Here is a 26284-nt window from a genome sequence, read left to right as displayed (position 1 = left end):
GGATCTAAGAGTCAGTGATAGGTGGGAAAGACGGATGCTTATTTGAATTCCTACCTCCAACCCAGGTTCAGAAACCTACATTAAGCTGTTCAAATTTGCATGTAAAATTAAAATGGAGTGAACTGGGTGAGAGGATGGAAGTGTTATTTGAAGATTACTATCCAACTTGCATAAAAATTGTGCAAACAGAATTTGATATTTGCAAAACAAGGAAAAATAAACTATGGTTTTATTTTGCATGATTAAATGAGTACAAGATTACTTTAAATGAGCTTTGCAGCGACAAAAGGAAAATGATGAACACAGTAACAGAGTTCTAAATGCAAGTAAACCTGATCTATCTAGGGTGAAGCAGAGTACAAATACACTAGAATCTTGGGTAGTGCTTTAATCTCTTGGGCCAGAAATACACTGCATTAGCAGTCTGTACATATGGATTGACGAAATGTAGAAGCATCAAGTTCCTGAAACAGTCCTAGTACCTTAGTGGCACAAACAGCACATTGTTTACTTTTGTCAGTTGCAGACTATTGCTTTGTGATATGTAGAATAGCTGAGCTCAATCCTTGTATTTGCATATGCTAAATTCTAAAAGGACTTAAATCAGGTCAAGGCACTCCTTCCAAGATTTAAAAAACTCCATACCACTATACCAGTTAAGTTCAAATAGGACAGATTAGAGACAGAATTTGAGATCATCTTTGTTTGAATGACTCAGCTACTTATTGCTTAAACCTACTGAGCCGTGTATGTCCAGGAGAAGCTTTAGCTACAGAAAATTTATTTTCATAAATTTTAAAAAGATCTACTGGGTAGTCATCTTAGCAGTGTAAACATACAGAGGAGACCTCAAAATTCTCAACAATTATGACTTTTTTTCACAATAAAGGGGTTAGCACATACCTCTCTCTAGGTCCCTAATCTGAGGGCCTTTAGGTGCCCCTCCATAAATACAAGTGCTCTTTATACGTGAAGATTTTCCATAGTCTTCTGCAACCAGCTGAACCTGTTGTGCTAGTTCTCGAGTTGGTGCCAATACCAAGCACTGTGAAAAGTGAAACCCAGCAATCAGAACATGATAAAAGATGGGCTTAGCACAGAATAATAGAACAAGTGTAAGTGTCAGTGATTTCATTTTCTTTTCTATAATATTCAAATTAAAACATTTTTTCCTTCAAAACTCAAAACTTTTATTAACCCTTTTTAGCTTTGTAATTTCTCCTCTATGTTATTAATTATGGAGGCCACCTATTAAACTGGGATCAGCCATTTGGATGTTGAGGACAGATGTGGGAAACAGCATTAAGAAAAATAAATTTAATTGTAAATGTAATTCTTAATGTGTCTTCTACCAACATCTCCTGCAGTTCTAGATTTTCTGGCTCAAACATTTAGCTAATTTTCACTTTTGAAACAAAATACTTCGAATTTTCAATGCTTCCAATGGCAAAGCATTCACATCCAAAAACGTGCAGCTTTTGTTTTTTTGGTGACTGTGATTACTCAGTTTCTGGAGTGGATTAGGACTCAAACTGTGACTCAAGGTAAGAGTGCAACCAGTTGACCTGAGAAAGTGTGTAAGATTACAGGGGGAAAAAAAAATAATCAGAATGGCCTCTAAAGTTGTTTTCTGTAGATTTGGTCGAGGAAATATTGAATTGAGGAATGGATAAATCCTTTCACCTCACTTGAACAGATGGACTGTATCTTGGATTAACCTCTCATTGATAAAAACCACACTTTTAACATCTAACATTCCCCCAGGGCTCTTCTGCACTGTCAAACTAGATTATGTGTTCAAACACAAAAGTGGGGCTTGACATTAATGAGTTTAAAGTAAAGCACTCACAATGGGACCATCGCCACGCTCCAGGAATGGCTGGTGGTTGATGTGCACAATGGCTGGCAGTAAGTACTGGAAAATAAAAACTCAGTTACAATTCTTTGCAACAATCTAACCATGTTACACATTTGCTCATAAAACTGTTAAACACTCAGATGAACAACAAACGTCTTGATGTTTTCTTTTCCCACTTCTGCAGCTACAATCTAGATTTAGATCACAATATATTAGCAGTGTCCATTCCTGTAACCAACCTTTCTTACAATTTTATTGATAAATTTGTTGGGTTTTCTAATTAATACTGATGCATTGCAACTTTAAATGCATATGGCATCAAGAGCTCTGTGCCTACTGATACAACGTGATATCACTGATTTCCTCAGTACTATGCAGTGTATGCAACCATCTGTAGCTGCTTCACTCAGTTTCTGGAATGGATTAGGACTCAAACTGTGACTCAAGGTAAGAGTGCAACCAGTTGACCTGAGAAAGTGTGTAAGGTATGAGCAGGTAGGGAAAGAGTTAAGTTTTGAGTTGTATAACAAAAGGCTCAGCTAGCATGACTTTGACCAGATAAGGACTTGCAGTAAACAATAAGGTGCTGAAGGCAAGGGTAGTTGGTTAACAAGAGCTGAAAATGTGTTGCTGGAAAAGCGCAGCAGGTCAGGCAGCATCCAGGGAACAGGAGAATCGACGTTTCGGGCATAAGCCCTTCTTCAGGAAGAAGGACTTATGCCCGAAACCTCGATTCTCCTGCTCCGTGGATGCTGCCTGACCTGCTGCGCTTTTCCAGCAACACATTTTCAGCTCTGATCTCCAGCATCTGCAGACCTCACTTTCTCCTCCTAGTTGGTTAACAAGGTGAAAGGCATCCATTATGTAAAGCCAGTTAAAAAGGTGAAAATCATCAATTATGTAATGCCAGTTAACAAGGTTAAGAACATCCACTGTATAATGCCAGATGGCTTAATCATTACTGTTGATGGTCGCTGATTGTAACGGTCACCTAGTCAACATAGATGTTGCCTTATTTGGAAGCTGGTCCCTGTAAGTGACCATATAATTCCTCAAGAATCTGCTGTTCAAGAGAAGACTGAGAACTCATGTCTCTCTGCACATAGGCGATTGTTCTCTCTCCCTCCAGGGTCCAGAATAAAGATGGAGGAGGTAAAGCCATACTGTCTTTGAGTGTTTGCTTCAACCTGATACGGGGATAGGGAAACAGGACCACAGACCTACGGTGGGTTAGCTAGAGAGGCCCAAATTAATGCCAAAGGCAGCTAACAATGAAAAAAATGCCAGCAACCCAAGATTCCAGTGGAGTCATCGAGTTATTTATTGCAGAAAGGTCCTTTAGCCCATCAAGTATGCACCGACAATAACTACAACTAAATGTGCGATAATCCCAATTTCCTACATTTGTTCCAGATCCTTGAATGTTATGATATTTTAAATGTTCATCCAAATTTTTTTTTTTAAAAAGTGAAGTTTCTAGCCGTCATTACCTTTCCAGACAGTGCCTTTAAGATTCCTACCATCTTCGGAGTGCAAATTGTTTTCTTGAATCCCCTCTGAATCTCTTGCCCTTCACCATAAAACTATGTCCCCTCCTGACTGAGCCCTCAACCAAGGGTAACAGCTGCTCCCTACTATCCCTAATGATACCCTCAATTTTATACACCTTAATCATGCTCCCCCCTCAGCCTTCTCTACTATAAAGAAAATAATTCAAGACTATCTCATCTCACCTTTTCGCTCAATTGCTCCAACCCATGCAACATTTTGATGAACCTCCTCTGTACTCTCTCTAGTGCTGTAACATCCTTCCTGTACAACTCCCAACATTACATCTTTGCTGTTATACTTTATGGCATGACTGATGAAAGCACGTCTCATATCTTAACTATCCTATTTATGTGCTCGGCTGACTTCAGTAATCTGTGGTGGGTTGGGATAGCTGGTCGGCATAGATGGGTTGGACCGAAGGGTCTGTTTCCATGTTGTACATCTCTATGACTCTATCGCTCTATTCCTTTGAGATACCCAGTGTCCAGGCACTCATTAAATACTCACTCATCTTGTTTCTTCTTCCAAACTGCATCACCTTGCACTTATCATCTGCCCATCCAACCAACCCATCTACAGTTTCCTGTAACTTACAACCATCTTCTTTACAATTAACCACAAACTTGGTGTCATCCTCAAATTTGCTTAACATTCCTCCCACATTTTCATCTGTATGATTTACACATATAACAAACAATAAGGATCCCTGTACCGATCCTTGTGGCACTGCTGGACACTAGTCTCCAGCCATGCAGACAGCCTTCTACTACCACCCTTTGTGTCCTATTATTAAGCCGGTTTCAGATCCATCTCATGTTTCCCTGAATTCCATGTGCTTTTAACATCCATGTGATACTCTGTCAAAAGCTTTGCTTTTACATCAACTGAATTCCCTCATCCATACACTTACTCACTTTTTCAAAAATTTCTAACAGATTTGGTAGGCATGATCTCCCTGTGTCAGAGCCTCTAATTTCTTGCCTCGCCTGCTACAGCAGCCTGGGACACAATTTATCTGGGCCAGAGGATTTGTCCATTTTTAAGTCCATCAGAACTTCCAATACCTTATTTCCTATATCAAAATATGCAAGTTCCTCACAGTCCCTTCTACTGAGTTCCAAACCTACAGTCTCCTTTACCAGGATGAAGACCGAAGACAAGTATTCATTTCACAATATTCGATATTCAACACAGTGAAGGACATTTAAAAGAAATTGGAAGAAAGAGGGCAAACTGAGTTGCAGATGCATAGTTAGTCTCACCTAAGTAGGAGTTCAGGGCAAGGCAGCAACTTTGTCAGATATATTAAGTTAAACTATTCCTATCATGTCTAGTGGGAAACTGGGAAGTGCAGAAGTGAGATGTTAGGTAGTGAAGGGGTCAAGAAGGCTGAAGGAAAATAGGTGGCATTGAAACAAGTCCTTTACCATCGTCTGGCCATTTTCACCCACATTGTTTTCTTTCTCTATAGACTATGGGATTCACCTTCCATATGTTTCAGATATTCTAGCACAATCGCTTAGTACCTATACTGGAGTCACATGGGCAATACTGAACAGGCCATATTAGATTTAAATAAAAACAGGAATTGCTGGAGAAACTCAGCAGGTCTTGCAGCATTCGGCAGAGAATGAAGATTCATATTTTGATCCAGTGACCCTTCATCAGACTAGTAGTAGCTGGGAAAAAGTGGTAGATATGTTGAAGACAGCAAGGTGGGGGAAGGAGTAAGGTGATAGGAGGAGAGGGAAAGAAAGACATACCAGAAATGGATAATGGTATGCTAGGGAAGGAGAAAATCTGATAATGGGGACCATTAGTAGGTGAGAATAGAAACAAAGTAAGAAATTGCTGGAAAAACTCAGGTATGGCAGTATTTATGGAGAGAGTGTGCTATGTGCTAAGCCTCAAATGGAATACTGCAGCAGGCCCAAGACAAAAACGTTGGCCAGGGAACACTGTGTTGAAGTGACGTGTAACTGCAACCTCGGTCATTTTTGCAGACAGAAACGCAGATGTTCCAAAAAGTCACCCAAACTGTGTTTCATCCCACTGATGCAGGAGACCACATTGTGATCAGCAAATAGAGTAGACAAGACTGATTGAAATGCAGGCAAATTGCTGCTTCATCTGAATGGTATGTCTTGCTGCTTTGGATAGGTGGGTAAACATGCAGGTATCACACCTTCTACGACTGCATGGGTAGGTATTGTGAGGAGGTGTTGGGAGAGCAAGGTGGAAAAACAGCTCTCCTTTTCCGTTGGCGACCCCGCAACCTTCATAACTCAACACTGAGTTCAATACCTTTAGGGCCTGAAGACCTTCTTCCTTGTTCTATACCCACCCCCACAGCCCAGGCCTTGTCATCATTTCAGCACAGCACAGCCAACCCATTCTCACTTATGAGCCCCATTTTCAATTTTTCTCCTTTCCTGGCCTCCAATACCCATCTCTTTGTTTGCCTGTCTTTCTCTTCCTTTGGGTTCTATCTCCACCCATCCTCTTACTCCCTTAGCCTGCCTACCCCTCATCTTCAGTATATACATACATACACACACCTTTTCTCACTAGTTTTCGTTCTGAAGGTGGTCACTGGACCCAAAACATTAACCCTTTGTTTTCTCCACAGATGTTGCCAGATCTGCTGAGTTTCTCCAGCAATTTTGGTTTTTGTTTCGGATTTCCAGCATCAGCAGTTCTTGGTTTTATTTAAATAAATCTGCTTCATTACTCATCAACAGCCGATGTGTGAGTCTTTATCCAAAAGCAATCTGAACAAGTTCAATTTTGTGTTGTAAGTAAAGCAAAATAGATAAATACACTAGATTCATTTGAGATTTCTTGCAAAGGTGGCATCATGAGAATGCAAAAGAATTTTGAGACAGCAGCAGCATCAAGAGAGATTATTAGGGCCCAGGAGTTAAGTCCTACTTTACACCTTTGATGAATGACTCAAAAACTCTTGATAACATTTGAGTGCACTATTAGTCAGAGACTCAAGATGATTGTGGGGAGTTGGACTGAAACTGCATTGTGATTTTATCTAAGCAGTTAACTGAATTAATGCTCCCAGCACAACAGCAGCACATGACATTTTGCAGCAGTGGACCTTTCATTATCCAGTGAAACTATACTAACATGATCATTCTGGACTAGCAAAGAGAACGTGAGTATTTATTCAGTGTCTCAGTTTTATAAGCAGCACTCAATTGAGTGATCAGTTAATTATTTTTAGTTATGGGACAAATGTCAGCCAAAAATTCCCTGCCTTTCTTTATAAATAACTATAACATATTTTACATATACTGAGACAACAATCAAAACTCTGTTTTAATGTCTTGATCGAAAAACTGAATCTCTGACAATTACGTAAGTGTCAGAAAAGAATGCGATTCTGGAGGCAGTTTTAATGTCTAACCCAAATCTTGCATTGGCCTAAATGGGAACTGTCCATTTAATTCCCCAACAGCCTTGCTGATTAATATCTAAAAAGAATCTACGCTTTCTGAATCCAGATATATATACAGTTGTATAAACCTTGCATAAACTTCTGAAAGACAAGCATGAATGAAAAATTCAAAGATCCAGAGTAACAAAACCTCTCCTTGGCTGTGCCAATAACACATTTATCAAGTCATAGAGATGTACAGCACAGAAACAGACCCTTTGGTTGAACTCATCTATGCCGAACAGATATCCGAAATTAACCTAGCCCCATTTGCCAGCACTTGGCCCATATCCCTCTAAACCCTTCCTATTCACATACCAATCAAGCTACCTTTTAAATGTTGTAATTGTACCAGCCTCCACCACTTCCTCTGGCAGCTGAAACCACAGATGCACCATCCTCTGCGTGAAAAACTTTCCCCTTAGGTCCCTTTTATATCTTTCCCCTCACCGTAAACCTATGCCCTCTAGTTCAAGACTCCCCCAGTCTAGGGAAAAGAGTTTGCCTATTTACCTTATCCATGCCCCATGCTCCAGAGAAAACAGCCCCAGCCTATTCATCTCTTCCTATTGCTCAAATCTTCCAACCGTGGCAACATCCTTGTAAATCTTTTCTGAACCCTTTCAAGTCTCTCAAAATCTTTTCGATAGGAAGGAGACGAGAACTGCACATAGTATTCCAGAAGTGGCCTCACCAATGTCCTCACCAGTGGCCGCAACATGACCCCTCAACTCCTATTCTCAATGCACTAAGCTATAATGGAAAGCATACCTAACGCCTTCTTCACTATCCTATCTACCTGCAACTCCACTTTCAAGAAACTATGAACTTGCACTCCAAGGTCTCTTTGTTCAGCAACATTCCCCAGGACCTCACCATTAAGCCTATGAAAGTTCTGCCCTGACTTGCCTTCCCAAAATGCAGCACCTCACATTTATCTAAATTAAACTCCATCTGCCACACCTTGGCACATCTGATCAATTTGATGAGAAAAGAAAAAGATTGGTCTTTTCGGCAGTTAGTGATGTTGAAAGAAATACCAGCAGGATTTTATACCCAAATAGGAGTTTTCTCACAGATGGCAACATATATATGAAAGCTGAATAACTTCAAATGAACACATTTTCTTGATGTAATTTAAATAGGTTATAATTAACCTACCCAAGAATCATTACATTTTAATGGAAGAAAATTGCAAATACTTACAGCCAGCGTTTTGCCAGATCCAGTCTGTGCAATTCCGACCATGTCACGCCCACTAAGTGCCACTGGAAAGCCCTGGCACTGGATTGGTGTCGGCTCCACAAAATTCAGTGAACACAGAACATCCATCACATAGGCTAGGAAAAGAAAACCATTCACAAGGACATTTTCAATCATCAAAAGTGTAGGTCTTGGAAATCAAACCCTCAGGCAGCTTTGTCAGAAGATAATAATTATAGATTAACAGTACTTAAAAAGAATGGAACAGACAAGAGGGAACACACAAGTGGTTGTGAGACCTCGTAAAGTGTTATTATTTTTCTAATTAATACCACTTCAAATATATAACAATTGCCTATTTTCCACCATATTTCTGATAACATGTATATCTGTGTTTTATTCTCCTTTCTGCGTTCTAGTCCTTTTTAAATAATTCTGTTGTAATTTCTTTCCAGCTCTGAAGAAGTTCAATATGGGATGCAGAGCTGCTAAATCTGGCCTGTATTTCCTAATTTTGGTGTTTAAAAGCCCATCACAGGCAGTCTTTAGTAAATCACTTAACTATAGCTATTAGGTCTGTGCAACATTACAGCCAGTGACCATTTGAAAGAATGCAATTCATTAGTCTTATAGGAATAATGTGAACAAAAGGGTCCCAGCAAGCCCCAAATCTATGGTGATTTTGGATCTCCAGTAAACTAGAACCACAATATTTAAATACACCTGTGTGGAATCCATTACCTAATGTGATCTCATTGTTGTACACTTGCTGACAATCTTAATTACATAATTCATCTGTTTCAAGGTCAGACACAACAGATAACTCATGATTCTAAATCCAGAGTCCAAAGCCTCCCTTCAAACATATTTAGATTTTATATGTAAGCACATATCACACACACTTTAAATATACTAAAATAAAGCAGGAAGCAAAAGATCACAGTCAAGAAAAACCTCAATGAGGAAAAACTTCATTGCACGCACAGACACTCACAAGGGAAGTTTGCTTGGTGAAACTGGAACACTGGTTTTGGGCAGTCTGTTCCTTTTGTTGTAATTTCTTTCTTTCTGCGGAAGTCTTCGACATCATACTGTCAACAAAGTCAAAAAGCAGTTTCAATTAAAATAGCTCAGATTTACTAACAAGTTCCCCAGACGCATGGCAAGCAGCGAGAGAGAGATCCTAGCTTTCAGTGGTAAAACCTCTGTAATTTAGCCAATTAGAGATGTACAGCATGGAAACAGACCCATCAGTCTAACTCGTCCATGCCAAACAGATATCCCAACCTCATCTAGTCCCATTTGCCAGCACTTGGCCCATATTCCTCTAAACCCTTCCTATTCATTTACCCATCCAGATGCCTTTTAAATGTTGCAATTGTATCAGTCTCCACTACTTCCTCTGCAGCTCATTCCATACACATTCTTAAACTCTGCGTGAAAACGTTGCCCTTAGGTCACTTTTACATCTTTCCCCTCTCACCCTAAACCTATGCCCACTAGTTCTGGAATCCCCCACCCTAGGAAAGACTTGGTCTATTTATCCTATCCACGCCCCTCATGATTTTATAAACCTCTGAATTCAACCCTCGAGGGAACACAGCTCCAGCCTATTCAGCCTCACCCTATGGCTCAAATCCTCCAACCGTGGCAACATTCTTGTAATTTTTTTTCTAAACCCTTAACAACTATGGGAGTCCCAGTCTATATTTGGAAAGTTAAAATCTCCTACCATAAACACCCTATTATTCTTACAGATAACTGAAATCTCCTTACAAACTTGTTTCTCAATTTCCCTCTCACTATTAGGGGGTCTAAAATACAATCCCAATGAGGCAATCATCCCTTTCTTATTTCTGAGTTCAACCTAACTTCTCTGGATGTATTTCCAGGAATATCCTCCCTCATTACAGTTATAATACTATTCCCTTTCAAAAATGCCACCCCCCCGCCTCCCTTTCTGTCCTTGCTGTAGCATTTGTATCCTCGAACATAAAGCTGCTAGTGCTGTCCATCATTGAGCCATGTTTCTGTAGCTGCTATGATATCCCAGTCCCATGTTCCTAACCATGCCCTGAGTTCATCTGTTTCCCCTGTTCGACCTCTTGCATCAAAATAAATGCAGTTTAATCTATCAGTCCTACCTTCTTTTCTGCTTTGTCCCTGCCTGTTTGACTCGCTCCTTTTCTCAACTGTACCAGTCAGAGATTGATCATTTCCCTCAGTATCACTCTGGGTCCCCCCTCACTACCCCACTATTTTAAATCATCTCAAACAGGTCTAGCAAATCTCCTAGCCAGTATATTAGTTACCTTCCAATTCAGTTGCAATCCGTCCTTCTGGTATAGGTCACTTCTACCCCAGAAGAGATTCCAATGATCCAAAAATGTGAACCCTCCTCCCATATACCAGCTCCTCAGCCATGCATTAATCTGCTCTATCCTCCTATTTCTGCCTTCACTAGCTCGTAGTACCGGGAGTAATCCAGATATTACTACCCTCGAGGACCTCCTTTTTAAATTCCTGCCTAACTTTCTACATTCTCCCTTCAGAATCTCATCCTTTTCCCTTCCTATGTCGTTGATACCAATGTGTACAATGACTTCCCGCTGGGTTCTCTCCCCCTTGAGAACGTTCTGCACCCTCGGAGACATCCTTGATCCTGGCACCAGGGAGGCAGCATACTATTCTGATTTTTCACTGCTGGCTGCAGAAACATTTGTCTGAGCTACTGACTACAGAGTCCCCTATCACAACTGATCTCTTGGAACCCAACGTACCAGAGATCTGGGTTCAATTCCCACCTCAGGCGACTGACTGTGGAGTTTGCACATTCTCCCAGTGTCTGCGTGAGTTTCCTCCGGGTGCTCTGGTTTCCTCCCACAGTCCAAAGATGTGCAGGTCAGGTGAATTGGCCATGCTAAATTGCCCATAGTGTTAGGTGAAGGGGTAAATGTAGGGGTATGGGTGGGTTATGCTTCGGCGGGTTGGTGTGGACTTGTTGGGCCGAAGGGCCTGTTTCCACACTGTAATGTAATCTAAAAGTACCCCTCACTACATTAGAGCCAGTCTTGATACTGGAAACTTGGCTGATCTCTCCAAGATCAATTGTGAATTTCACTGTTTGTTAAGTCTTCAGAGACGCACTCCAATGTTCAGCGATACATGAATTCAAACAGCAAAGGCCGTAAACTGCGCAGAATCACTGTTGTGTCAGGTAGCAGTGCGGATTTCTTTCTCTCTTTCCCTTACAGACCATGTGCTTGCTGCCTTTGTCTGTCTTTCCCCCTTTTAAAAGTGCTGTTGTTTTGACTTTTTTTCCCCAAAGTTCCATAACAATTGCAACACCATATAAAACAGTAATTGCTGCTCCTGGATTTTGAGGAAATCACCTCCAACACAAACTACCTCAAAAAAAAAAGGAGCAGCCCGTTACAGCCAGAAATGTTCCCCATCCTCCATCTTGGATTACCCACTTACCACTTCAAATAAATTCTAAAGTTTGCCAATGTCTAGCTAAACTCTCAAATTAACATACTGTAAGGACCATGCATTTTTGTGTTTTAAATGTGACATAAATGACAAAGAAGTGTCAGAACTACAACACCGACAAAAGGCCCTTTGGCCCACCAAGTCTGCGCCAGTCAGAAAACACCTAAATATTCTTAACCCATTTCCCAGCACTTGGCTCATAGCCTTGTTTCTCTTGGCACTGCAAGTACACATTTAAACACTCAAATGGTTTGAAGGTTTCTGCCTCTAACACCCATAAAGCAGTGAGTTCCAGATTCCCAACACCCTCTGGGTGAAATGTCTTATCTTGATATCCTTTCTAAACCTCCTGTCCCTTACCTTAAATCTACAGCCCCTGGTCACTGATCTGTCCACCAAGGCGAAAATCTCCTCCTATCTATGCCACTCAACGTTATGCATCTCAATCACATCCCTTTCTCAAATTTCTCTGCTCCTGGGCTGTCTAATCTCTGCATAACTGAAACTCTTCAACTCGGGCAACATCGTGGTAAATCTTCCTTGCACCCTTACTAGTGCTATCACATCCCTTCTTTAATATGGATTCTAGCATTGCAAAACTCTAGCAGTGGTCTAACCAATGCTACTTATAGTTCCAGCACATATTCCAGTTCAGTTCTTAAACTCTATGTCTCCATGAATAAAGACAAGAGTCCCATATACTTTCTTGACTACTTTATCTACCTATCCTGCTACTTAAGGGACATGTATACCAAAGGCTTACTGATCCTCAGTGCCTTCCAGTCTCACTTGTGTGGATTGTCCTATCCAAGTGCATCATCGCATGCTTAGATTGAATTCCATTTGCCACTGATCAGTCCACTTGACCAGGTCTATATCCTCCTGTAAATGTAAAGGCTACCCTTCTCACTGTTTACCACCTCACCCATCTTTGCATCATCCACAAACTTACTGATCAACCCCCTACATTAAAGTCAGTTCTATAAACTACAAACAATAAGGGAGGAACTCCGGTGAATACAGGTTTCCAGGCTCAAAAACCACCACATGAGCAGCACCCTCTAAACTTTTGCAACATCTCCAAAATACAGAGCTTCTTTTCCAGGCAGGCTATCCCAGTGTGTCATAACAATACCATGGGTGAGGTTTACACCCAGCACCTGAGTAACAACTTTAAAATGCAACTATTCACCTGCCCTGCTTTATTTTACAAGAGTAGGTCAAGTTTTGCACCTTCTCTGGTAGGTACATTTACATACAGAAAACTTTCTTGTACATGCTTAACAAATTCATCTCCATCTAAACGGCACGGTGGCACAGTGGTTAGCACTGCTGCCTCACAGCGCCAGAGACCCGGGTTCAATTCCCGCCTTAGGCGACTGACTGTGTGGAGTTTGCACATTCTCCCCGTGTCTGCGTGGGTTTCCTCCGGGTGCTCCGGTTTCCTCCCACAGTCACAAAGCTGTGCAGGTCAGGTGAATTGGCCATGCTAAGTTGCCCGTAGTGTTAGGTAAGGGGTAAATGTAGGGGTATGGGTGGGTTGCGCATCGGCGGGGCGGTGTGGACTTGTTGGGCCGAAAGGCCTGTTTCCACACTAAGTAATCTAATCTAATCTAAACCCTTAACACTATGGCAGTCCCAGTATATGTTTGGAAAGTTAAAAACCCCTACATAACCACCCTTTTATTCGTAAGATAAGTGAAATACCCTTACAAATTTGTTACTCAATTTCTCTCTGACTATTAGGGGTGTCTATAATGCAATCCCAATGAGGTGACCATCCTTTTCTTATTTCTCAGTGCCACTCAAATAACTTCCCTGGATGTATTTCCAGGAATATCTTCCCACAGTACAGCTGTAATATTATCCATAATCATAAAACGTAACTCTCTCTGCTCTCGCCTCTCTTTCTGTCCTTCCTGTAACATCTGCATCCTGGAACATTAAGCTGCCAGTGCTGTCCATCCCTGAGCCATGTTTCTGTAATTGCTATGATATCTCAGTCCCATGTTCCTAACCATGCCCTGAGTTCATCTGCCTTCCCAGTTAGGCCTCTTGCAGTGAAATAAATGCAGTTTAAGTGATCTTTCCTACCTTGTTCTCTGCTTTATCCCTGCCTGTTTGACTCGTCTCTTTTCTCAACGGTACCAGTGTCAGATTGACCTCTTTTACTATCTCTCTAGGTCACACCCCTACACCTTACTTGTTTAAATCCTCAAGCAGCTCAAGCAAATCTCCCAGCCAGTATGTTAGTCCTCTTCTAATTTAGGTGCAATCTGTCCTTCTTGTATAGGTCACTTCCACCCCAAGATCTTCCAATGATCCAAAAATGTGAATCCTCCTCCCATACACCAGCTCCTCCTCCGATGCATTCATCTCCTCTATCCTCCTATTCCTGCCCTCACTAGTTCGTAGCACCAAGAGGAATCCAGATATATTACTTCCTAACTCTCTAATCTCCCTTCAGAATTTCAACCTTTTCCCTTCAGATGTCGTTGGTTCTAACGTGTACAATGACCTGCTGGCCTCTCCCCGCTTTGAGAACATTCTGCACCCTGAGAAATTTCGACCAGATTTTGGGTAGAAGCATTTTCCAATTTCTCATGGGTCCACATCTAATTTCCAGGTTATGCTCCTAGCTCTAGGTTCCCTATCCTAAGGCTTTTTAGTTTAATTTTTTAGAATTGTGGACCAAACTACAAAACGATTTTAAAAACCCCAGTTGCTGCATACTTTGAAAAGCAAGTAATCTGACACACATTGCAAGCATGCTTGAAGAAGCAGTAATTGAAGATAAGGCTACAGATAACCAGGGAGATGTACAGCATGGAAACAGAAACTTGGGTCCAACTTGTCTAAGGTGGCCAGATATTATAAATCAATCCAGCATGTTCCTCTAAATCCTTCCTATTCATGTACCCATCCAAATGCCTTTTAAATGTTGTACTTGTACCAGCCTCCAGCACCTTCATTGGCAGCTCATTCCATATATGCACCACTGCCTGGATGAAAAAGTTGGCCCTTAGGTCCCTTTTAATTCTGTCAGGTCAGGTCAACATGGATAAGTTGCACTGAAGGGTCTGTTTCCATGCTGTACATCGTTATGACTCTATGCCCTCTAGTTTCAGACTACTCCACCCCAGTGAAAACACCTTGGCTTCTCACCTACCCATGACCCACATGATTTTGTAAGCCTCCGATGCTCCAGGGAAAATAGCCAACAGCCTATTCAGCCACTCCCTTAAAGCTCAACTTCTCCAACCCTAGCAACATCCTATCTTTTCTGAACCCTTTCACATTTCACAACACTCTTCCTGTCACGGGGAGACCAGAATTGAACACAGTATTCCAGAAGTGGCCTCAAAAATGTCCTGTATAGCTGCAACATGACTTCCCAACTCTGATACTCAATGCATTGACTAATAAAGACAAGCACACCAAATGTCTTCTTCAATCTGCGATTCCACTTTCAAGGAATTATGAACCTGCATCCTAACATCTCTGTTTGGCAATATGACACTTCTTTGGACCTTACCATTAAGGTATACAAGTCCTACCCTAATTTGTGTCACCAAACTGCAACACCTCACATTTATTTAAATTAAACTACATCTGCCATTCCTTGGTTCAACAGCCCATGGACTCTTTGTACTCTGAGATGCCCTTCTACTACACCCTTCTAATTTTGGTGTCATCTGCAAAGTTACTGATAATGCCTCCTACATTCACATCCAAATCATTCATATGAATGACAAAAAGCAGTGGACCCAGTACCAACTTTTGCAGCACACCATTGTTCACAGGCCTCTAGTTTGAAAAGCAACCCTCCGTCACCACCCTCTGTTTCCTACCTTCGAGCTAATTTTGTATCCAAGTGGCTAGCTCTCCTTGTATTGCATGTGATCTAACCATGCTAATCAGCTTACCATGTGGAAGCTTGTTGAATACCTTACTCAAATCCATATAGGCAATGTCCACCCCTCTGCCTTCTTCAATCATCTTCATCACTTTTTTCAAAAAACAAACCAAGTTAGTGAGACACGATTTCCCATACATAAAGCCATGCTGACTTTGATGAACTGAATCCAATCAGTTCTGTATTCAACTTTGGTCTATGGACTAGTGACCAGTGACTGATGACAAAGGCCTTTTGCTTACTCGCAACTGTGTGATTGGTTCTTGGATAACTGAGTACTTGAAGGCTGTGAACAACATAGAGAAGTGATCAGATCTCTACTAGCTCAGGAGCTGTCTCTCTGCTCTCTGAAGAAATCTGGTTTACCTTTCATTCAGTAGTTACTGTAAATCGACTTTTAATTGGGAAGTCAGAGACTATTTATAAGTGAATCAGTCATCCTGTGCCTCTTGCAAACCAGCAGAAGCAATTTGGAAAAGGATGATCAAGATGAAACCTTCTGACCAGCACAAACTCAACAGATCTTGTGAATAGAGACTACTGAACTGCTTTCGCATCTTTCCATGGCTCCCCCTCCCCAATCCCACACACGTGTGTGCATGTAAATCATAGAATCCCTACAGTGTGGAAACAAGCCCTTTGGCCCAACAAGTCCACACCAACCCTCCGAAGAGGAACCCACCCAATTACTCTACATTTACCCCTGACTGATGCACTTGAAGACTACGGGCAATTTAGTATGGCCAATTCACCTAACCTGCATATCTTTGGACTATGGGAAGAAACCCACACAGACACGGGGAGAATGTGTAAACTCCACAAGTCGCCCAAGGCTGGAATCAAACCAGGGTCCCTCGCGCTGTGAGGCAGTAGTGCTAATCACTGAGCCACCGTGCTGCCTATGGGTGACAGAGTGTATGTAAGGGAGAGTTTATAAGGGGATTAGATACTGTCACAATTCACTGGGGTAACATACTGTAAACATTGCTTTTCCTGGTGTTGTCACCAAAATTGACCATTTTAAAAATTTATCTGACTTTCAGTCCCAGGTTGGGAGAAAGTACAAAACAGATTTCTGTACTTAAAAATTCCTAAGAGTGTAAGTAATTGTACTCTAGTTTCAGGTAAGCTGTGTAATTCTGCCTTTTAATTTAAAAAAAATGTTACTTTGGTAACTCTCTTCTCTGCATTCTTGAACACGAAGATAACTTTCCCAAAATAGTGCCGAGAACTGCCCATTGCATTTGGCTGCAGTCTAAGCATGTTTTGTACAGTTGAAGTGCCACTTTAACCCTTATATTCTAGTCAGAAAAGTCAACATCCCATCAGCTTTTCTTGATCTGTTCAGGACATTTTAGTGATCTAGATCCCATTGCTTCTAGCTTTCCACTTCCAGAGAAAGTGACCCATTTAAATATTTTAGGGCCAAATTGAATCACTTCACACTTGATTAAATTTTATTTGATTGAATTTAGTTCTGACTATTCAATTAACCTTTTTATATTACTTTGTAATACTATCTACACAGTTTACATAACATCTGCATCATCAGCAAAATCTGATATGACTTTCTGCCCCATTATGAGTCACTAACAATGATGGTGAATAGCTGAGGCTGCAACACTCCTACAAAATATCATTAATCCTGCCCATTATCCCTACTCTCTTGTCTCTTACTGCTCAATCCATTTCCTAACCAGGTCAATAATCTTCTTCTATTCCACAAGCTGCAACTTTAGCTGTGTTTTGAAGAACTTTGACCAAATGCCTTAAGTCCACATAAACACCCACAGGAAATGACATCCTTTCCATTACTTGAACTACCTCTTCAAAAAGTTCAAATCACCAACTCCAGAGGGCAGTAGAAACTCAGTCAACTGACATACCCAAGACAGAAATTGGTAGGTTTCAGCATACTGATGATATCAAGGAGAAAAAAATTGCAGAGAGAGAGAACTGAGTGGACATGATCTGTCTGAACTACAAAGCAAGCTCAAGATGAACAAAGGTAGGTGATTCATGATGTGGAAGTGCTGGTTTTGGACTGAGGTGGACAAAGTTAAAAATCACACCACCAGGTTATAGTCCAACAGGTTTATGTGGAAGTACTAGCTTTCAGAGTCCTGCTCCTTCATCAGGTAACTGACTTTTAACTCAGCCTATATTCATTAGTCATGAATGATTGTTCACTTGTGACCTTATTTGAACAGCAGAAAGCTTTAAAGTTGTTATTGTTTAAAAAATAAACTCTTGTGAATTTCCCAAATAGAAGGTTGGGCTAACTGGTCCAGAATTCTCTGGCTTTCCTTTCAGCTTCAGAGTGATCTACATTAATTTTTCAATTTAAGTGAAGGTTCTGAAACAAGAGAGGGACGGCATGGGAGCTCAGTGGTTAGCACTGCTGCCTCGCAGCACCAGGGACACGGATTCAATTCCACTTCGGGTGACTGTCTGTGTGGAGTTTGCACATTGTCCCCATGTCAGCATGGGTTTTCTCCGGGTGCTCCAGTTTCCTCCCACAGTCCAAAGATTTAAAGGTTTGATTTGGTGGTGAGTCTGGGTGGGATGCTCTTTGGAGGCTCGGTGTGGACTTGTTCAGCCGAATTGCCTGTTTCCACACCATGGGAATTCTATGAGCTGTAAAACGTCAGTTAGAGACACACAACATTGTCAGTTAACCAAAACTTGAAAACCAACTGGTCCTGGGATTTATCACTCCCTTTGATCATTAGTTTCTCATTACTGCTGTTTTCCCAAGTTTTCTTAATCATAACACCAATTCAACACATGCAATTTCCAGTATACCAGTATTTTTCTTTAATTTCCTGATTTTCACTGTCAAAATCACAATACAGGGGAACCTCAATTATTCCTGAATATCAATTATCCAGATATCAGATTCCAAAGGGGAAGTCAAGGTCTTGATAGAAACATTATGTCAAAGAGCTGTTTCAACCTGACTGTGTCTTTTGTTTACAGGTACAATGATTGAAAACAAACTCCGCTCACTGAAATACTGCCGAGAACAGTTCTGAACAATCCAGGCACTGTTTCTAAATCACTGACCTCTCACCCTCTCTCTCAACCCCCCAACCCACCACACTTTTCCTGGAGTTCTACAAAAGAGTGAACCCTAACCACCCCCCAATCTCTCCAACATTGTCCTGTACAGGGCAGAGGTGGAACTTGTCAAAAGATTGTGTGCGCGCACTTATGTGCACTGTTTGGAGACTTACCACACAAAGGCAGCAGCAGTCTTATTGTTGCCGTACAGCCCGGTTGCCCCGGGATTTTGTGGGGGGCAAGAACAACATGGGTCGGCCAGGGGTGGGGTTGGGGCTGCGGGCGTGCGAGCAAGCGGGGTCTCGTGCACATTATGCTTTTGCCTAGTCTCCTGAACAGCAGACTTCACATAAAACTCAGAGCCCCAGAGGAAATCAATTAATTACCCGAACAAAATAGTGCCCACCCATCTCATACGGATAATCGAGGTTCCTCTTTATTCTGGATCAGTGGTGCTGGAAGAGCACAACAATTCAGGCAGCATCCGCCGAGCAGCAGTTCAAATGGCTCACATTATAACCACATTAGGGAAATAAGAAGCAAAGTTAACCTTGTTGCCCTCTTTTTCACACTCCTCCTTATTATCTATTTTGACACCCCTCACTACTTTTCACATCATTTCCACTTGCCAGTGTGTGTTGTTTTTCACTACATTTATGTTTTTTTATATTCTCTTATTTCTTCAATTGTATGTATCCATTTTGGTTAGCAGAGCTACTGCTTCTTAGGGTTTGGTTGCGTATCACAACAGATTTGCTTCCGAATATCTCACTTGTCATTTTATCCAGTTCACAAGGGAAACTGTCTGACCACGATAAAATCTGGAAACTTAGTGCTGATTTTACATTCTTCCCTTTCTAAAACCATGTTGAACTCAATCACATCATGATCACGATTAGATAAATATCGATCGTTAACTAAATCAGGACTCATTGATCACTTCTTGTTTGCTCTAGTACATACTGCTATAGAAAACAATCCCAAGCACAGGAAAGTCTCTACCTTTCCAATACGTGCTACTGTTTGTTGCTTATTTAAATACAGGTTGAAACTTTATTGCTGGAACACCACAGCAGGTCAGGCAGCATCCAGGGAACAGGAGATTCGACGTTTCGGGCACAGGCCCTTCTTCAGGAATTTGATTCCTGAAGAAAGGCCTGTGCCCGAAACGTCGAATCTCCTGTTCCCTGGATGCTGCCTGACCTGCTGTGCTGTTCCAGCAATAAAGTTTCAACTTTGATCTCCAGCATCTGCAGACCTCACTTTCTCCTTATTTAAATACAGTTAACTTTTATTATCTAGCACTTGAGACTAAAAGTGTGCTGATTGATCAAATATTCTGGATAATCAGGATGTCCACATTATAGATGAAAAAATACACTAAATAATGGAAACTTAATGCAGGGGGTGTATAAATCACTGTTTTAATTTATTTAGAGACACAACTCAAATATTAATGCAACTTTGCCTTAAATATATAAAACTTACCAGCAGAGAGCCTTCTCACTTGCACTACTTAGACATTGTGGAAAACTGTGGTATTTGATGAGAAATTGACTCAAAAATTGAATTAAATAGCTGATATTTCATGTGGTCTTTTGTATTCAACAAGTACATTTACACTAGGGTAAATAAAACTATAATAAATAGTCAGAATATTACAGTAATCTTCAGAGTGTTTGACGTATATAATTTTTGCCAGTTTATCAGAAGTGTCAGCACATAAGGTACTGTTAAAAAAACCTTATTCTAAGCACATTGTCTTTGTCTAATCTCTACCTACTCAAGCAACCTCTTCCACTATTGGTACTGTAGATGATTTCCTATAGTGCGGAATCTTTTTCAATTCCTTAATTCTGTCAATTAAATTGCCAATGCCTGCTCGAGTCTTTAATCACTTTAATCGCCAAAGTGATTAAAGTAAAATTTATGCCACAAAAGAGCTAGAAAATAAGCACTCCCAACAAGAGAGAATCTAAACAACTGCATCAGACATTCAATTACATTACAATCCTCAAAATCCCCATTAGCAACATTCTGGGGCTTACCATTGACAAACTGAATACACCATAAATATTATGGCGACAAAAGCAGATCTCAGACTGGGAATTCTGAAGGGAGCAACCCATCTCCTAACTCCCCAGTGGCTGTCCACCATCCATGAGGCACAAGTAATAGGTACCTGAAAGACAGCTGCTCCAACAACGTTCAAGAATCTCAATATCAGGGCACAGCATGATCATCACCTGCTCAATCCACCACTTTAAAAAGGTTCAGAACCCCAAGTATAGACTCATCAGAACTGCAGTGTTTACTAACTGCAAGAGGCACCACTGCAACTTGCTAAGATTCCATTCAAACTATGACCTCTACCACATTCCATTCTATCTTAGCTGGAAATACTCAGATGAACTGGTCATTAATGCAGTTTGTGGGAGTTTGCTGTGTGCAAATGGACTGCCACATCTCCTACACTATACAATAGTAACTACACTTTGAAGTGCTTAATTGGTTGTAAGGCACTTTGCGATGTTCAGTAATCATACAAAGTGCATATAAATTCAGCATTTTGTCCCTTTTCAAGATATGGACTATCTTAATTTGTTCCTCCAATGACTGCAGTGTTAAAATCCTGGTTCTATCTGGATGTAACTCCACGCAATGGCCAGCAATAGCTCTAGGAAGCTGACTCACCACCACTTTCTTGAGCAATCACAGTTGGGAAGTAATCTCAGACTTTATCAGCAATGTTTTTATTCAAAGAGCCAGTTAAAATTTTATTCTTCAACTATGTTTACTCATTTTCTTCTTTGGTTGCCTGTAGATCTTCTAATCTGGTATATTTAACTACCAATTCTGACCATCCTGTAGTCACAATACTGCAATGATTACTATTACCATATTCACAAAGTCTCTGCTATTAATTTATCAAATTGTAATAATGACTGATTATGACATTCATGGCCACTCTATCAAGAAACATCAAGATTGGTTCGATGAGAATAACCAGGAGCTACTAAATTACAAACACAAAGCGATTCTGAGCTCTAAGTACAACCAAAACTAATAGGAGAGAAAGCAGCTCTACAAACAATAAACACAATGCATTTTAAAAAAAGGTGGTGAATGGCAAGTCTGTAGGAAATCCATCAACTGACACTCACAGTATGTGGATTCTTCAGTTAAGACCTACTGTAACCCAAGCACCCCATACCTTGGTGCAGATGAAATTACCACCAAGATACTAAAATTGAAGTAATCATGCACGAAAATTTGTACTTCTTCGAAGCTTCTCTGAAAAAAAATGCAATATCCCAACTGACTTGTGGAAATCTCAAGCCCAAGGCCCCAGACCCCTCGAACTGGAAAAGCAGCTAAGATGCCAATTGTTGCAACCATCTCAGATAGGTCGAGACAAATACAAACATTAGAAGGTACATACACCACTTGTGGCAGGGTGTGCAGATAATTCAGATTGTTTAGTTATTGCAGCATTCACACCAGAAGAAAGTTATCATTGGTCCTTAAGGACTGCCTGAGAAGATTTACTGTGCTTAACTCTGCAATGTCAGCAAAATTGTTCAGCCCTCTGTCCTTTTGGAGTCACAATGCAGGTTCAGTCTACTAACAGGAGCAATTGACATGATCTTCACAACAAAACAAATTCTGCCATGTATCTCTACTCGGTGCTCCCCTCCTAACCAACTCCCATTTTCATTTAATAGATAATTTCAACTTCCATGTGCATCCACAAATGGAGTACTTTCAAATTAAGTCAAAATTACAACTTTATCTCAAAATAACCCAGTGTCTGTGGAAAGCTCTGGAGCATCAGGGTTAATGTCAAAGCCACTACAGAATGATTAGAGGAGGTCGTTCAGCCCTCTGCGTTTTTGGATACAACATAGGGCCACTGCTGTAAAGTCCTGGATTACAGCAAAATTCTGATATTAAATTAAGTTAGTGACACCTTAGTTAACTATTACCTTTCTCAACTAGATATATTCAGATACCCACCGGGCTTAATCGAACCACTTCGGGGTGCTCCACGTAGAAGTTTTTCTCAAATTTAGGCAACTCGTCCAGGTCCCACTTCTTCTTCCTCAAGCGTTCTCCGGGCTGTCCAAATTTTTTCCCAAGGGAAGGACCCCCACGGCTCGGCCCTCCACCAAACCGTGGGCCATTGCTATGAAAGGAGGTTGAGGGTTAGTCAGAAATAGGTATAACTGCAGGTCAGAGGGCAGTCTGCATTTGAAGCCCACATCCGACGTGACATTTATTTTATTATGAGTACAGTTGGTAAATACTTTGGGCCACCCTGAGTAATGTCATATAAACCATTTTTAAAAAATATTGCCAAGGTGTAAGATCCTGAAAGGGGCTTGAAAAGATGTGATGTACAGGGATTGGAGGACTCAGGGAGATCAGGGATGGTTGCGTTATGTCTCTGACAATAAAATGGCTGAACCAAAAGCAGACAGTAATGGAGAGAGACACAGTACAGTAGGTCTGCCCCTCACTGGACACGGTCAGTGACGTTAGCTAACGGGAAGGCGGGGCCGCTCCCAGACTCACACTGATTGGACAGACCATCTGTCACACAAGACCCTTTGGGCCCACAAACAGACACCAAGACCACCCAATCAAATGTGGAGAAAACATGCACCGACCAATAAGCGCGCAGTACCACCGGAAGGCGGGACCGAATCTCAATCCGACCGGCGTGAAGCGAACCTCCACCTCCATTCCCGGCCCCCTCCACTTCCAACCCCGACGCCCTCATTCCCGGCCCCCTCCATCTCCCAATCATACGGAATCCTCCATTTTATTCTCCCCCGCCACGGCACACAGTCATCACCACCTCCCCCTCCCTGACGCACAGCCCCGGAAGCATCGCACCTAAATCCTTACCCGGTCACGCAGACCCTCCCGGACTCATCCCACCCCCACTCCCGGGGCTCAGAGTCCCCTCATACCCTGAGGAACGGCACACAACCCCAGACTCTCTGCGCCCCGGTCAACAGAGGGGCGGTCAGAGCCCCGGAATATCACCGATCCCAAACCCCAGGTCTCTAAGAAACCCGGAGCTGCCAAACGGGCTAGGGTCGTATGCTTCCTCGCCACAGATCGCGGCTCACGCAACCCGGGCAAAGCTACGATTCACCGCCTGGCCTGGGAGGGGCCACGGGCCTGGAAAAACAGGCCTGGCCGAAGTGCGAGGCCTTTTCCTTGACAAACCGGTCCTTGTGAATTGCTTCCTTTCACCCGGCACGTTAAGTATGCGGTCCTGGTCAGCCTCTTACCTCCCTCGGTCTCTACCGCGGTCACGGTCTCCACCGAATCCTCTCATTTTCGTTCGATTCTCAGCGTCGGCGAACAAAGAAAAGCCGCAGTGACTGCGATAGGATCAACAGCAAGCTGCCGGAAGAGCCGTCCCTCCCGCCGGATGCTGCTTGGGAACAGCCGCCTCCCGCCGGATTCCAAAACGGCGGCCCTTCGCCCCGCCTCCCGCCGGATCTCGGTCGTGAACAGCCCTGCTTTACCTCCTGCTGACTCCCGAAGCAGACGCCCCTCCGGACCCCTGTCAAGAACAGTTACCGTTACCCCAACCCCTTCCGCCGGACCCCTGCCGACTTCCTCTCGGCGACAGTCCCTCCCGCCAGGCCCCTGTCGGGAACAGCCGCTCCTCCCCACCGGTCAAGGTCTGCCTAGCAACAGTGACGTCACATCCCCGCTCGCGTGCAGCAATCCGAGGACGGCTTGCAAAATAAGGCCTTGTTTATCAAAACCCGCTGTTAACTCCCTAGTTCTGACCTCACGTTATGTAATTTTAGTTTACTAAAAGCTGAACACTGTGTGTACATTAAATACCACCTCATATTTTTCCAAAGGCATTGGAAAGCGATGTCACAGCTTAGTACTGGAAGGCTAATACAAAGGTCGCTTATTGTAAGGGGAATGGAATATAAATATAGGAAACTTACAGGGCGCTGGTGCAACCACTTTTGGAGTATTGTGTACTCTATGAAAGATGCCACTGCAGGTTCAGACAAACTTTACCTAACTTGATTTTTGGATGAAGGGGTTATTTTATGAGGAAAGCTTGGGTCTATATCTGTCGCAGTTCAGATGGATGTTAATTGGGTGAATTCTGAGAGGATCTTTTCCTCGTCAGGAAGTACAATTTAAAATTAAAAGGTCCTGTATAAGAAGTGATCTCTCAGGAATGGGAGGTGTTGAACTCTATCCCAGAGAGAGGGACATTAAAAAAAATGAATATTTTTAAAGTGCAGGTAGATTGATTCCTTTGTCAAGAATAACACTTCACCTGACGAAGGACCAGCGCTCTAAATGCTCATGATTTCAAATAAACCTGTTGGACAGAACCTGGTGTTCTGTGTGACTGTCCACAAAAAGAATTTAAGGGTAAGGAGACACGAGAATATGCTGAGACCACAATCAGATCAGCCATGATCATGTGGAATAGTGGAAAGGCCGGACAGGTCGAATGCCCTACTCCTGCACCTAATTCGTATGTTTGTATTGAAATCATGGAGACGGTATTTCTAAAACTTGCTGATTTCCGGCTGTAACCAGGATGACAGCCTGAGTTTAAATCAGATCCAGAATCAGAGTCAAAGGTCCCACTAGTAAAGGTTGTGAGAGGGCTGCAGAAAAGGCATTCTGTAGAGTCACACAGCACGGAAGCAGACCCTTTGATCCAACTTGTTGATGCTGACCAAATTTCCCAAATTAAACTAGTCCCACTTGCCTATGTTTGGCCCATATCCCTCTAAACCTTTCCTATTCATGCACCTATCCAAATGTCTTTTAAATGTTTAACTGTACCTGCATCTACTACTTCCACTGTTGGTTCATTCCACATACAAATTGCCCCTCAGGTTCCTTTTACATTTTTTTCTTTTCACCTTAAAAATATGCCCACAAGTTTTGAACCCCCACTCTGGGAAAAAGATCTTTGCTATTCACCTTATCTATGCCCCTTATGATTTTATAAACCACTATAAGGTCACCTCCCAACTTCCTACACTCCTGTTAAAAAAAGTCCCAGCTAATTCTTATAACTCTATCCCTGTAGTCCTGGCAACATCTTGGTAAACCTTTCTGAATCCTCTCCAATACTATCCTTCTGATGGCAGGGCAACCAAAACTGCACACAGTACTGCAAAAGTGGCCTCACCAACATCCTATACCACCTCAACATCATGTCCCAACTCCAATACTAGTCTGAGCAATGAAGGCAAGTGTGCTAAATGTCTTCTTTTAACTACTCTATCTGTGAATCAATTTTCAAAGAATTATGTACCAGAACTCTGGGTTTCTCTGTTCGACAACACTGCCTGTGGCTCTACCATTAACCATATATGTCATGCCCTAGTTTGTTTTACCAAAATGCAAAACCTTGCATTTATCCAAGTTAAACTCCATCCGCCACTCCACAGCCCAATGGCCCAATTGATCAAGATTCCTTTGTAATCTTTATGACTTGGATTGGGATGTGTTGGATTGGGATGGACAAAGTTAAAAATTACACAGGACATAGTCAGTGTTGGATTGGGATGGACAAAGTTAAAAATTACACAGGACCAGGTTATAGTTCAACAGATTTATTTGGAACTAGCTTTCGGAGTGCCGCTCCTTCATCAGGTGGTTGTGGTGAATAAGTTCATGATCACAGAATTTATAGCCAAAGGAGTTCAGTGTCATGGAGAGGTGATACATTAAACAATTG

At 42.0% G+C, this 26284-nt stretch overlaps 1 protein-coding gene across 1 annotated transcript in view; it reads right to left on the bottom strand.

Moving 5' to 3' along the window:
* The window catches only part of LOC122542344 (putative ATP-dependent RNA helicase DDX17), a 43743-nt gene extending 19573 nt beyond the window's left edge, over positions 1-24170 (bottom strand). Inside the window, exons 1-6 of the mRNA XM_043680022.2 lie at positions 23835-24170; positions 22549-22717; positions 9055-9151; positions 8064-8197; positions 1850-1915; positions 904-1045 (exon numbers count right to left, since the gene is read on the bottom strand). Coding sequence (XP_043535957.2) covers positions 904-1045; positions 1850-1915; positions 8064-8197; positions 9055-9151; positions 22549-22717; positions 23835-23881 — 655 coding nt within the window. The 5' untranslated portion in view covers positions 23882-24170. The remainder of the gene's footprint in view (positions 1-903; positions 1046-1849; positions 1916-8063; positions 8198-9054; positions 9152-22548; positions 22718-23834) is intronic.
* Positions 24171-26284: the final 2114 nt, after the last annotated feature.

The sequence above is a fragment of the Chiloscyllium plagiosum genome, unplaced genomic scaffold, assembly GCF_037043375.1.
Source record: "Chiloscyllium plagiosum isolate Xiang-an unplaced genomic scaffold, Cpla_swu_hap1 HiC_scaffold_33, whole genome shotgun sequence".
In the NCBI taxonomy this organism is placed as follows: domain Eukaryota; kingdom Metazoa; phylum Chordata; class Chondrichthyes; order Orectolobiformes; family Hemiscylliidae; genus Chiloscyllium; species Chiloscyllium plagiosum.
This window is presented reverse-complemented; position numbering and strand designations above follow the sequence as displayed.